This window comes from Pongo abelii, chromosome 20 (genome assembly GCF_028885655.2).
Source record: "Pongo abelii isolate AG06213 chromosome 20, NHGRI_mPonAbe1-v2.0_pri, whole genome shotgun sequence".
NCBI lineage: Eukaryota > Metazoa > Chordata > Mammalia > Primates > Hominidae > Pongo > Pongo abelii.
In genome coordinates, this window is record NC_072005.2 from 13,239,656 (window position 1) to 13,253,984 (window position 14,329).

Below are 14,329 nucleotides of genomic sequence, written 5' to 3' on the forward strand. Positions count from 1 at the left end.
GACTGGGGGATTCATAAATGACAGAAACGTGTAGCTCACATTTCTGGAGGCAGGGAAGTCCAAGAATAGGACTTTTTTTTTTTTTTTTTTTTTTTTTTTGAGACAGAGTTTTGCTCTTATTGCCCAGGCTAGAGTGTAGTGGCACAATCTTGGCTCACTGCAACCTCCACCTTCCGGTTTCAAGCAATTCTCCTGCCTCAGCCTCCCAAGTCGCTGGGATTACAGGCGCCCACCACCATGCTCAGGTATTTTTTTTTGTATTTTTAGTAGAGATGGGGTTTCACCATGTTGGTCAGGTTGGTCTCGAACTGCTGACCTTGTGATCCATCTGCCTCGGCCTCCCAAAGTGCTGGGATTACAGGCGTGAGCCACCACGCCCAGCCCTGAATTTTTTTTTTTTTTTTTTTTTTTTTTGGGACAGAGGTTCACTCTTGTTGCCCAGGCTGGAGGGCAATGATGCGATCTTGGCTCACTGCAGCCTCCGTCTCCCAGGTTCAAGTGATTCTCTTGTCTCAGCCTCTGAGTAGCTGGGACTACAGGTGTCTGCCACCATGCCTGGTTATTTATTTATTTATTTTTGTATTTTTAGTAGAGAAAGGCTTTCACCATGTTGGCCAGGCTGGTCTTGAACTCCTGACCTCAGGTGATCCGCCTGTCTCGGCCTCCCAGAGTGCTGGGATTACATGTGTAAGCCACTGTGCCCAGCCAAATGTCTGCTATTGTAAGCCACCCAGCCTGTGATAATTTATTACAGCAGCCACAGGAAAAGACTAATACAACTCCTATTTCCTTAATTTTTTATTTTATTTTATTTTTTTGAGACGGAGTTTCCCTCTGTCTCCCAGGCTGGAGTGCAGTGGCGCGATCTCGGCTCACTACGACCTCCGCTTCCCAGGTTCAAGCCAATTCTCCTGCCTCAGCCTCCTGAGTAGCTGGGATTACAGGTGCCCGCTACCACACCTGGCTGATTTTTGTATTTTTAGTAGAGATGGGGTTTCATCATGTTGTCCAGGCTGGTCTTGAACTCCTGACCTCAGGTGATGCACCCATGTTGGCCTCCTGAAGTGCTGGGATTACAGGCATGAGCCACCGTGCCTGGCCCAACTCCTATTTCTTTAATTTTTTTTTGAGATGGGGTCTTGCTAGGTTGCCCAGTCTGCTCTCAAACTCCTGGGCTCAAGTGATCCTCTCACCTTAGCCTTAGCTGGGACTACATGCTACCACACCTGACTTCTTTAATTTTTTTTTTTTTTTTTTGAGATGATGTCTTGCTCTGTCACCCAGGCTGGAGTGCAGTGGCGCAATCTTGGCTCACTGCAACCTCTGCCTCCCGGGTTCAAGCGATTCTCCTGCCTCAGTCTCCTGAGTAGGTGGGATTACAGGCACCCACTGCCACACCTGGCTAATTTTTGTATTTTATAGTAGAGATGGGGTTTCACCATGTTGGCTAGGCTGGTCTCGAACTCCTGACCTTGTGATCTACCTGCCTCAGCCTCCCAAAGTGCTGGGATTACAGGCATCAGCCACTGCGCCTGGCCACTTTTTTTTTTTTTTTTAACTTGAAACATTTTATCTTTTTTTTTTTTTTGAGATAGGGTTTCGCTCTGTCACCCAGGCTGGAGTACAGTGGTGTGATGACAGCTCACTGCAGCTTCAACCTCCTGGACTCAGGCGATCCTCCCACCTCAGCCTCCCAAAATATTGGATTATAGGCATGAGCCACTGCACCTGGCCTGTTTTATCACTTAACAAAATTTTTTTTTTTTGAGACAGAGCCTTGCTCCGTCACCCAGGCTGGAGTGCAGTGGTGCGATCTCGGCTCACCACAACCTCTGCTTCCCGGGTTCAAGTGATTCTCCTGCCTCAGCCTCCCGAGCAGCTGGGATTACAGGCATGCACCACCACACCCAGCTAACTTTGTATTTTTAGTAGAGACGGGGTTTCTCCACGTTGGTCAGGCTGGTCTGGAACTCCCAACCTCAGGTGATCTGCCCGCCTCGGACTTTCAAAGTGCTGGGATTATAGGCGTGAGCCTCCACGCCTGGCCCAGTTTTTAAAATTTCTTTTTTTTTGAGACAGAGCCTCTCTCCATCGCCCAGGCTGGAGTGCAGTGGTGTGATCTTGGCTCACTGCAACCTCCAGGGTTCGAGTGATTCTCCTGCCTTGGCCTCCTGAGTAGCTGGGACTACAGGTGCACGCCACCTCACCTGGCTAATTTTTGTACAGTAGAGATGGGGTTTCGCCATGTTGGCCAGGCTGTTCTCAAACTCCTGACCTCCATGATCTGCCTGCCTCAGGCTTCCAAAGTGCTGGGATTACAAGCGTGAGCCACCGTGCCCAGCCCTGTTTTATCACTTCAATCATTGGTATCTGTAAGAGACTGGCTTTGCTGGGTTGGTGAGGCTTTTTCCAATGCACAGTGAAATAAATGCAGCTTCCTGGCTGGGTGGCCTGACCCCATCCTCTCTGCTTCTGGGTATTTCCCTAAAGTTGAGCCTTCACCCCAGCGTTGCCCTGAGTTCCTGAGGAGCCAGCAGTCCGGGAAGCTGGGGTGCTCTGGCTGGGCCCCCTGCACAGTCCTGGCTCTCTCACAAGTCCTCCAGCCGAGTGATGTGACCCTTCCATGTCCCCACCCCAGTTCTCTGATGGCAGCTGAAGGGGATCAGGATATATTACTCTTAAAAATATATCACTTAGAGACCGGGCACAGTGGCTCACGCCTGTAATCCAGCACTGTGGGAGGCCGAGGTGAGTGGATCGTTTGAGCTCGGGAGTTTGAGACCAGTCTGGGCAACATGGCAGTACTCCATCTCTACCAAAAATACAAAAAATTCACCAGGCATATGGTGGCATCCACCTGTGGTCCCAGCTACTTGGGAGGCTGAGGTGGGAGGATGGCTTGAGGCTGCAAGGCTGAGGTTGCAGTGAGCCGAGATTGCACCACAGCACTCCAGCCTGGGTGACAGAGACCCTGTCTCAAAAAACAAACAAACAAAAACTATCTATTATCTATCATCTATCTATCTATCTATCTATCTATCTATCTATCTATCTATGTATCTATCTATCTATCTATGTATCTATCAATCAACTTTATCATAAGAATTATTCTGAGCTGAATGCAATAGAAAATCAGTAGATGGCCAGGCGCGGTGGCTCACGCCTATAATCCCAGCACTTTGGGAGGCCAAGGTGGGTGGATCACCTGAGGTCAGGAGTTGGAGACCATCCTGGCCAACATGGTGAAACCTCGTCTCTACTGAAAATATAAAAAATTAGCTGGGCATGGTGGTGGGAACCTATAGTCCCAGCTACTCGGGAGGCTGAGGCACAAGAATCCCTTGAACCCGGGAGGTGGAGGTTGCAGTGAGTCGAGATCCTGACACTGCAATCCAGCCTGGGCAACAGAGCGAGACTCTGTCTCAAAAAAAAAAAAAAAAATCAGTAGAGGCAGAAAGAATTCTCTGCTCTCTCCTTTTCTGCCTCAAAGCCAGGCATAAACTTCTCTTTAAGAAGGTGACATAAGGCCAGGCGCGGTGGCTCACGCCTGTAATCCCAGCACTTTGGGAGGCCGAGGTGGGTGGATCACGAGGTCAGGAGATCAAGACCATCCTGGCTAACACGGTGAAACCCTGTCTCTACTAAAAATACACAAAAATTAGCCGAGTGTGGTGGCAGGCACCTGTAGTTCCAGCTACTCAGGAGGTTGAGGCAGGAGAATGGCGTGATCCCAGGAGGCAGAGCTTGCGGTGAGCCGAGATTGCACCACTGCACTCCAGCCTGGGCAACAGAGCGAGACTCCGTCTCAAAAAAAAAAAAAAAAAAAAAAAGGTGACATAAATTTCCCTTTGTGGAGGTGTCCCCCCGTCTCCTTACCAGGGAGAGCAGAACGACTCCTATCACTGCAGGTAGTCAGTCCCAAGATGAGTCTACATAAACAAACTAAAATAACTCTCTGTCTCCCTCTCTCTCTTCTTTTTTTGGAACAGGGTTTTGCTCTGTCACCCAGGCTGGAGTGCAGTGGCACGATCTCAGCTCACTGCAGGCTCCGCCTCCCAGGTTCACCCCATTCTCCTGCCTCAGCCTCCCAAGTAGCTGGGACTACAGGCGCCCGCCACCATGCCTGGCTAATTTTTTGTATTTTTAGCAGAGATGGGGTTTCACCGTGTTAGCCAGGATGGTCTCGATCTCCTGACCTCATGATCAGCCCGCCTCAACCTGCCAAAGTGCTGGGATTACAGGCGTGAACCACCACGCCCAGCCACCTCAGGGCATTTCTATAACAATCATGCCCTTCCAGTCTTCTAAGTGATGAGGCTCAAGCAATGGCCTGAGAGGATGTGAGACTGGGGACTAGGCCAAGCTCTGCCCCTCTTCCTCATCCCCTGATCTTCCCACCCTGTGTCTCCTGGGCAACTAACACTCTAGCCTGATGATGTGGACTGTGGAGGCCTCAGGTTGGCCTTTGAGTTCAGGGCTCATGGGGGGCTTCGGTAGAGAACTTCATTCCTGGGAGGACAGATGGCTGCAGCCTCATTGACAGCAGAGGGAATTGCACAAACCCTGGCTTACTCCAGTGGCTCCAGGACACACTCAACCCCAGCACCATGGGAGGGGGACCAGAGGCCAGCTCTGTCGTGGATGGGCAGTTTATTTAGAAGCCTGTGGTGGTTGCCAGACCGCCTGGTTAGAAAGTTAAGTTAAACCCCTCCCTCCCTCCCTCCCTTCCATTCCATTTTTTTTGTTTTGTTTTGTTTTTTGAGACGTAGTCTCACTCTGTTGCCCAGGCTGCAGTGCAGTGACGCAATCTCAGCTCACTGCAACCTCTGCCTCTCAGGTTCAAGCAATTCTGCCTCAGCCTGCCAAGTATTTTTAGTAGAGACGGGGTTTCGCTATGTTGGCCAGGCTGGTCTCAAACTCCTGACTTGGTGATCCGCCCGCCTTGGCGTCCCAAAGTGCTGGGATTACAGGCGTGAGCCTCTGTACCCGGCCTTAAAAAAAAACAAAATTTTTTTTAGAGACAGGGTCTTGCTATGGCTGGTCTTGAACTACTGGCCTCAAGCGATTCTCCCAAAACGTTGAGATTACAAGAGTCAGACACCGCACTCGACCTCAAAACTTTGACTTCTCGTTGGACTGATCTTTCCCTAGATGCCATTATTTTATTTATTTATTTTTACTTTTAATTTTTTTAGAGATGGTCTCTTTCTACGTCACCCAGGCTGGAACGCAATGGTTATTCACAGGTGTGATCTTAGCTGATCTTGACCTCATGGGCTCAAGTGATCCTCCTGCCTCAGCCTCCTGAACAGCTGGGACTACAGGTACGTGCCACCACACTTGGCTTACCATTATTTTAGAAGGATTTACACCTGTCTTGCCATCTGGAGTCTGCAGATTTCTTGCCCGAGGTAAGCTCAAGCAGGGCCTGTTGTCTGGAACAAGACCTGTTCAAAATGTTTGCCTTAATGCTACAGTGGTAATGGTGATAGTCAATAGTAGCTTGCTATGGGTCAGGTACTGTTCTGAGAACAGAAGCTCTCAAAGGGCTATTGGACTCTGGGTATGGCTGAAACACTTCGTGGGGGTAGGGGTTGGTGTCCACAAGACCAAATTATTATTATTAATTATCTGAGATGGAGTCTTGCTCTGTCACCCAGGTTGGAGTGCAGTGGCACGATCTTCACTCACTGCAACCTCCGCCTCCTGGGTTCAAGCAATTCTCCTGCCTCAGCTTCCCGAGTAGCTGGGATTACAGGCACCCGCCACCACGCCTGGCTAATTTTTGTATTTTTAGTAAAGACAGGGTTTCACTATGTTGGCTAGGCTGGTTGTGAACTCCTGACCTCATGCGATCCACCCCTCGGCCTCCCAAAGTGCTGGGATTACAGGCGTGAGCCGCCGAGCCCGGCCTTTTTTTTTTTTTTTTTTTTTGAGACAGAATCTCATTCTGTCACTCAGGCTGGAGTGCAGTGGTGGGATCTCGGCTCACTGCTAACCTCCGCCTCTCAGGCTCAGGTGATTCTCGTGCCTCACCCTCCAGAGTAGCTGGGATTACAGGCGTGTGCAACCACGCGTGGCTAATTTTTTTTGTATTTTTAGTACAGATGGGTTTTGCCATGTTGGTCGGGCTGGTCTCGAACTCCTGACCTCAAGTGATCCATCTGCGTCAGCCTCCCAAAGTGCAGGGATTACAGGCGTGCACAACGATGCCCGGCCTCCTTGTCGCTTTCAAACGCTGCTTCTAGGAGCTAACAAAGTGCCTCTTTGTATGATTCCCCAAGAGAGACCCACCTAGGCAGCACCTAGCCAAGGGACAAAGACCACTCCCATCCAAAAGCCCTTTGATTCAACTTTTTTTATTTTTTTTTTCTTTTTGAATGTCATGCAATAATTCACAGTCCCAAGCCCACGGTTTTCAAACAAGGTAGGAAAAAAGGAAAAAAGAAGCAAAGGAATCGGTGGTGATGGTGGGTTTTTTTTCTTCTTTTGTTGTTTCAAGCAGGACCAAATGTCAGAAAAAAATGCCTCTTCTCTCAATCATTAATTTTTTTGTCCTTTTTAAAATTGTTTATTGTTATTATTTTTTTTAAATTGATTTCTGCAGGCAGTAATAGTAGGGTTTGGTATAACCGGCAAGCACTCTTGTGTGTGTCTGAGAACGTGTGTGGATGTGAGTGTGTCTGGTGGTGGGTGTAGGGCACTGGGGTTCTGGTTCCTTCCGGCTTCTTTGCCGCACTCGGCCACCAGCTCTCTTCATCAGGGAAAGGAAAGATTCAATTGAGATGATAAAACTCATCAATAGAAGCTATTTTTTTCTCCCTGTTTTTTCTTTTAAAAATGTTTTTTTTTTTTTTTTTTCCATGTTCCCCAAAGTTCTCCAAAAATGGCTGAGTTAATTCAAATCCCTTGGCTGTGTGGTTTGTCTGCCCCCTGCCTCCCACCCGAGAGCCCCTGTCGTGGGTGGGGGGATCGGGGCTGGGTGGGGGGCGCCGTGGCTGCCCAGGAGGGTCTCTTTTGGCTGAGGGTCTCTGCGGGACACCCTTGTGGCCCAGCCCTGGCCTCTCCAGAGTCTGGGGTCTCCCGGCTGGCCCTCTCCCGGGCCCTCTGTGCTGGGCCCCCGCGGCCTCTGCGCGGCTCCTCGGGTGGGGTGTGTGCGTGGGGTGCGTGGGGGGCCGGGCGGGCGCCACCTCGCCCGGGCTTAGCACCAATCATCGTCACTCTCGCTGTAGGGTTCGTGCAGGCCCTTCCTGGAGCCCGGCCCGCGGGGCCTGGCCAGTCCGTGCGCCGGGTAGTAGCCGTTGGGGAGTCGCCGGCCGTGCCGAGAAGGCGAGGCGCAGGCCAGGCCCGAGGCCCGGGGAGTCCTGGGCGAGCGCCCGGTGGCGCCCGAGGACGCGTGTCGTGCGGGGGGTGGCGCGTCGTAGGCCCCGGCCATGGCCTCCTCGCCGCCCCCGCTGCCCGGGCCATCGGCCTCGTCGTAGTCGGAGCCCCGGTAGTAGCCATGGTGCCGGGGACCCGGGGACCCCTCGGACACGTGCGGGCCAGATGCCGGCCACCGGGCCCCGCCGTGACGACAGGCCCTGGGGGACTCGCTCCGGGCCGGGCCTGGGACCCGCCGCTCCATCCTGGGCGAGCGACCGCTGCTGTGGCCCCCCGTGGGTGGCCGATCTCCGGCCAGAGGCTCGGCCGTGGGGCCTGGGTACCTCCGAGGGCCGCTGGTGGCCGCCCGGCCCGGCCTGGCCACCGCCTGCTGCTGCTGCTGCTGCTGCTGCTGCTGCTGCTGCTGCTGCTGCTGCGGGGGCCCCGAGCCGCCGGCCTTACGGATCACAGGGGAATAGGACACGTGTGGCCGGGGGGTGGAGGGGGTCTGGGGGAGCTGGCGGCGGCCCCGCCGCGGAGTGCTGGTACCAGATGTTGAGGGGGCTGGGCTTCCACTTACGGAACTACTGCCCTACACGAAAATTGAAACAAAGGAAATCAAAAAAAAAGATACAACAAAATCAAAGGAGACACGGGATTGGGAGGAAGAGAGGGGAGCGAAGGGAGAGGGGCCGGGAGGAGAGGGAGGAGGGGGAGGAGGAAGAGGAGAGGGGGACACAGGACATTTGAATGGAAAAAAGCAACAGCCACAGGGAGGAGGGAGGGGAGGAGGAGGAGTGAGACAAGGAGGGAGGGGAGGAGTCGAAAACCAACACAACAAAGTGAAAAGAGAAATGAGAAATGGAGTTTTGTAAGTTTCGGGGTTAAAAATAGCAGAAGTTTCAAAAATTACTCACAGGCGTCCAGAGGACAGAAATCATAATTGAAACAAAAACAGAAGCCGGGTTAAAGGAAAGCGAAAGGTCGGGCTGGGCAGCCCAGAACTCAAATGTGATCCACAACCGAGGAGGAAGCAGCTGCGGGCGGCGGGGAGGGGGCGGCGGGTGGGCGGGGGGGCTGGGGGGACAGCATGGGCAGCTGGTGTGGCGGGGAGCCGTGTCCGCTCCAGCCGCCGGGCACCCCCGTGGCTTGGGGGCAGGATGGGAGGTGGTCACAGCCGGGATCGGGGGACCTTTGCCCACAGTGGCTGTCGGATGCAGGATCCCCTTCTCTCTTCCCCACCTCCCGGCCCCTGAGCCCAGCCTGGGGTCACTTGCAGCCGCACCCACCTGCCGGTGCGCCATGTGCTCTCGGCCCTCGCTGGGCGAGCGGGACCAGCGCTGGTCCCGAGCCCGTGCCCGGCCGTGGTCCGGCCGTTCCTGGGCATAGCGGTCCTTGTCGGGGGGCGGGGGATGGTGGTGGTGGTGGTGGTGGTGGTGCTGTCTATGCTTCCGATCCTTGGGCCGGCCCCGCTCCTGGTCCCGCTCCTTCGACGGCAGGTCCCCGGATTGGGTGGTCATGCTCAGGTCTGTCCCCAAGCCTGGGCCGGGCGAGGGTCAGACAGACAGACAGACAGGTGGTCATGAGGGAGAGGTGGGGCAGATGTACACACAGGAGGCCACCCGGAAGGTGTGGGGGCCCTAGAGATCCCCTGGACCGAGGCAGGTCAGTGGGTTGGGGGGAGGGGGTAATATCCAGGTTCCTGCAGCTGCTGCCTGGCCCCCTCTGTCCCCTCTCCATGGAGGCCTCTCCCTTTCTTCTTCCTCAGTGTCTCCTCCGCCCTGCCTTCTCCTCCCCTCTCCTCTCCTCTGTTCTGCTTGTCCCTGAGCACCACAGGGCTGCCCACCTGTGTCCACGTCGGTGTAGCGGCCCAAGGAGCGCTCAGAGGCGCGGTGGCTGCGGTCGCGGCGCCGCTGGTGGTGCCGCTGGTTCTCCTCGGGCGGGACCCGCTCCAGCGAGTAATCGTCCAGGCGTCGGGCCTTGGGGCCCAGCACGGAGGCTGAACGCTTCATGGGGCTGGTGTCTGAGATGGTCTGGGGGGGGACAGGCCAGTGGGCTGGGTGAGCAGCTAGCACCAAGTGGTCCTGGTCCTTCCTGCCCCATTGTGGCAGCCTGGTGGTGGCCTTCGGTGACTGTGGTGTGACCATCCTGGGGCAGGGGCCAGGGGGTGCCATGGGGCCTTGGCTCCCCCTGATCAATCAGGACTCTGGGTGTGGCCAGGCCTCTGAGGGTGGAGCCTGAGGACTCCTCTGTCCCTCAGAGACAGGACTGCTCCTTTTGAGCCCATCCTGGGTTCTGACCAGAAAGATTTGATCCTCACTCTCCAGCCCTGGGGGCCCAGCCACGGTTGGGCAGGCTCAGGCTGGCCAGAGGGAAGCCCTCCCCACATCCAGGGTGCAAACCTGGGAGCCCTGGACTGCCACACTCATCCCTGCCCCAGCTTGCTCTCCTGGGAGGGTGAGAAGCCTCCGACTATGGCTGGCTGACCTATGGGCTCAGGACCAGGTGCCCAGCATGGCAGCTTCAGGTCCTCCAGGCTAACGGGGCTGTGCTCGCTGCTCCCACAAGTCTGAGTCCTTCTGGTGAGGCCCAAGCTAGGGAGCTCTGGGTGGGGGTAGGGGATACCCAGGCACCGGAGGCTCTGGGGGCCCACTCTTTTCCCCGGTGCTTCACCCCTGGGTCAAGCCCTGACACAGAGGTTTCTCTGCAGCAGGCAGAGGAGGGAAGGAGGGAGATGGGGCAGACGTCCCCCTCCCAGGGTCCAGCCCAGCTGAGCGCTGGTGGCCCTGCTCCAGGTAGGAGCTGCAGGACCAGGGGTCGGTGGTGGTGTCAGGGGAAGAAGCCCCCCAGAAAGAGGTGCAGAGTGGGCCAGGCTCTTGGAGAGCCAGTGTCCTCCGGCGTGGGGGGCCCTGAAGAAAAGGGGGTAGGGGTGAGGATGGGGATGGCCCCGCCCACCAGGGCTTATGGGTGAGGGGCACACACAGGACACCACACACAAGGATTGGGCTCCATGGAGGGGAGAGGGTGCAATCCGCAAAGAAAGGGTGGGGTCCGGGGACGGTGAGAGATGACGGGACTCCCTGGAGGGGGGGTGGGGAGGAAGAGGGGGCCGGAGCCCTGCTGGGCGCTGGGCAGGCGCGGTACATACACTGAGGTTATTCCCACGTGGCCGGCCCCTTCTCCTCTGTCACAGCCCCATGGGATGGTGCACACAGAAAAAACAGAAAGAAGAAAATAAATATAAAAGGCAAGAGGGAGAGTGAGGAGGAGGTGGTGCATGGAGAAGAAGCGGAGGGGAGTGGCACTGGCATCAAGAGAAATCGGAAGGAGAAGGCAGGGAGGAAAAGAAAAGTTAAAGTCCTGGCAGGTGGGTGTCCCAGGCCCCCGGGGCTGGGTGTCCTCTATTCCCATGGGTACAGAGGAGATAGACAGGAGACACAGACAGACAAATGGCAGAGGCATGGGACCGAAAGACAGGACGGCGCAGCCTTGAGCCCCTGGCCCTGGGCTCTGCCTCATGCGATGCACACCCCAACCCCTGGCTCCAGCTGATGCTCAAAGCTGTCATGTGGTGGCTGTCAGCTGGGCCTGTCCCAACCCTCTCCTGGGGCCCAGCAGCTCGGTCTTGAGGGGGCAGCAGCATGCACGCTGGGTGCTCCCCAACCCACGTTCCCAGCAGCCAGAGGCCAGGCCCTCAGGTGACCCTGGTCCAGCCAGGCACAGCACAGCCTCCTGCCCCGTGCAGACGCCACACACGGCACACGGAAAGCTCGCCACAGCCACACATGCCACGCACCCGGGCCAGGCTCTCGCAGCCACGCCCTGTTCTCCTCCAGAGGCGGGCTGCGTGCATGGGCCCCAGCTGCTCAGGCCAGGTGGGCAGCCAGCTATGCCTCTGGGCCCTCTGTCCTATGAGTCCAAGGCAACGGGATCACCTGCAGGTGGGCCTGGCAGCTGGGTGAAGCGGCCACACACAGACATACATCAAGCACACACCCCGTCCCCCTCAATGACCCCCACAGAGACCAGACAGAAAATACGAACCCAGCTGCCCCCAGACCCACCCCAGACTCTGCTACTGCATCCTAGGACCTGCCAAGTTCCCATATGCAGACACGTGTGCACGTACATGTGTGCATGTGTGAGTACATGTGCAGTGTGTATATGCCCACGTGCACACACGTGTGTGTGTATGCAAGCATCTGAGTAGGCGCACAGCTGCACGTGTGTGTGCATGTATGTTGAGCATGTGTGTGTGTGTTTGTGTAGGGGTGATCTTCGTGGCAGGTCTCACCTGGCCCTGTTGAACCCTGCTGCACCCACAAATCTTCCACAACCTCCCCTGTCTGCAACCTCCAACCAGGGCAGCCAGAGACCATTTTGCAGTGGCCACTGCCCTCTGCCCCAGGGGGAGCACTTTCCTCTCTGTCCTCTGTGAGGGAGGAGGGTCTGCAGGTGCTCCAGGTGTGACCAGGTGGTGGGTGGGGCCTGCAGACTGCTTCAGAGACCGAAGGAGTCCCTACCCAGGCCTGAGTCCGGCAGGGAGGGGATGCACTGGGCTGCTTGTTGGGGGGGCCCGGCCCCACCCAGTGCAGAGTGAGGGGTCCAGCCCCAGGGCAGTGGTGAAAGCCCTCACCTGGTTCTCTGCAGGCAGGCGGGGCATGGAGGCAGCCCGGCCCTGGCCTTCCATGGGGAGGTAGTGCTCGCTGTCGGAGTAGCCATCTCTGCCCATCTCTCGCATCTCCACGGACTGCGGAGCAGATGGCAAAGCCAGATGAGCTCTGGGGCCTGACCTCCAGATCCCTGGTGTCTGCAGAGGGAGAAGCTGCAGGTGTGTGTGTGTGGGGGACCCAGATCCCTTCCACCTGAACCACCCAGGCCCTGGGAGCCGTTGGGGAGTCAGGGGCACCTGACAGTTAGGCTGGCTGTTGGGCATGTCGGTAGGGGGGACTCGTTCCGGGCTCCATGTGCCTGTCTTCTGGAACATCTCCTGGGCACGCTGGGTCACCCAGGACGGGCTCTCCTTGAGGCCGCTTTCGTGAGCCATCCTGCATGGGGGACAGAGGCCGGGGTAGCAGTGGGCACTTGGGCGGCTTCCAGAATGTGGGGACCACAGCACCCCCACACTCTACCTCCCTGGCAGGGGTGACACTCACAGGGCTCCTCCTGGGTCCAGCTGGGTGGAGGGGAGGGCGTTCTGGCCAGGTCCCCCTTCCTGCGTTGGGGACGGGGGCTCCATGCGCTGGAACATGAGGGGTGTCCGGTCCTGGGGAAGGGGGCAGAGAGCAGTGTGTGGACAAGGGTGGGGTGGTGGGATGGTGCTATCCAGAAGGCATTGCGACATCCCCAGTATACATACACACACACACACACACACACACACACACACACACACACACACACACACACTCAGGTCTCATCCATCTAGACCCTTCCTTCCAATTCCACACAGAACTGGACCACTTCTCACTCCTCCACCCAAGTCATCTCCCCAGCCTGGTCCCGCCTCCTCATCTCCCACTGCAGGCACCTTCTCACAGGTCTCCCGCTCCTACCTTCAGCCCCACTGTTCCACAAGAGCCACCAGAGGGCGCCCATGAGCACTTGAGTCAGGTCCTATCCCTCCTTTGCTTAGAACCCTCCATGGCTCCCACTTCACTTGGGGTAAAAGCCAGAGTCCTTCCTGCAGCTCCCATGACCCTGAAGGATCTGCCCTGTCACCTCCTTGCCCTTGTCTCCTCCCTGCTCTTTTCCGCCACACTGGCCTCTTTGCTGTTCCCCAAACAACCCAGGCACGGTTCAGCCTCAGAGCTTTTGCACTGGCTGTTCCCTCTGCCTGGAACACCCTTCCAGGTATTGCTTAGCTCACTCCCTCTCCCCTTTTCCTTCAAGCCTTTGCTCACATGTCATCTTCTCAGGGAGGCTCCCCTACTACCCATTTCCCACTGCATCCCCTCCTCCCCTGGATACTCCTATCTTCTGGATTCTTCTCCACTTTCCCCCATGACACTTTCTTTCTCTTTGCTGGATGCTGAACGATTCAGTCATTTGCTACCATCGGCATTTCCCCACTTGGAATGTCTGCTCCCTGAGGGCAGGGATTCTGGCCTGTTTTCCCCATGGGTGCATCCCCGAGGACTGAGAACAGCGCCCTGCACACAGTAGGTACTCAGTAAGTGTTGGAGCAGCTGAATGAAGAATGAATCCACATTATGTGTCCTTGGCAAGAACTTTTTTTTTTTTTTGAGATAGAGTCCCGCTCTTATCACCTGGGCTGGAGTGCAGTGGCTTGATCTTGGCTTGCTGCAACCTCCACCTCCCAGGTTCAAGTGATTCTCCTGCCTCAGCCTCCCAAGTAGCTGGGGCCACAGGTGCATGGCACCACATGCAGCTAATTTTATTTTTTTTTGTAGAGATATGGGTCTTTCTATGTTGCCCAGACTGGTCTCCCACTCCTGGCTTCAAGTGATCCTCCCATCTTGGCCTCCTAAATAGCTGGGACTACAGGTGTGCACCACCATGCCTGGCTGATGTTTTATTTTGTAGAGATGGAGTCTCACCGTGTTGCCCAGGGTGGTCTCAAACTCCTGATCTCAAACGATCCCTCTGCCCTGGCCTCTCAAAGCACCGAGATTACAGGTGTGAGCTGCTGTGCCCAGCCCCTACTTTTCAGGGACCTGCCCTGGGGCTCAGCGACCCTCATATTCCAGTTGGTTCCCATGGTGACATGCAAGCCACTGTCCCCAGCCCAGATGTCCCCAGAGCGGCGAACTGCGTACCTGCTCCTCGCGCATGGCCTGCAGCTTCTTGGCCTTGCTCTGCCGGTAGTACTCCATGATCATCATGGCTGCGTAGATCTTCCCCACGGTGAGGTCTGTGGCTGGGGGCACACACAGGGCAAGCTCACCAAGGGCAGGCCTCTTTGGGGCCCTTGTCCTGGGTCCCTGTGTATACCAGCCCAGGCCAACAC

The 14,329-nt window shown here is 56.2% G+C and overlaps 1 protein-coding gene across 5 annotated transcripts in view; it reads right to left on the reverse strand.

Moving 5' to 3' along the window:
* Positions 1-6,343: 6,343 nt before the first annotated feature.
* CACNA1A (calcium voltage-gated channel subunit alpha1 A) overlaps positions 6,344-14,329 on the reverse strand; it is a 409,889-nt gene continuing 401,903 nt past the window's right edge. For 4 of the 5 annotated variants that reach the window (XM_054538644.2, XM_054538643.2, XM_054538646.2 and 1 more), the window contains 8 exons: positions 14,139-14,239; positions 12,516-12,625; positions 12,269-12,407; positions 11,996-12,109; positions 10,508-10,543; positions 9,206-9,392; positions 8,649-8,899; positions 6,344-7,951 (listed from right to left, as the gene is read on the reverse strand). In XM_054538644.2, coding sequence (XP_054394619.2) covers positions 7,202-7,951; positions 8,649-8,899; positions 9,206-9,392; positions 10,508-10,543; positions 11,996-12,109; positions 12,269-12,407; positions 12,516-12,625; positions 14,139-14,239 — 1,688 coding nt within the window. In that variant the 3' untranslated portion in view covers positions 6,344-7,201. The remainder of the gene's footprint in view (positions 7,952-8,648; positions 8,900-9,205; positions 9,393-10,507; positions 10,544-11,995; positions 12,110-12,268; positions 12,408-12,515; positions 12,626-14,138; positions 14,240-14,329) is intronic. The other variant, XM_054538645.2, reaches the window with a different exon arrangement.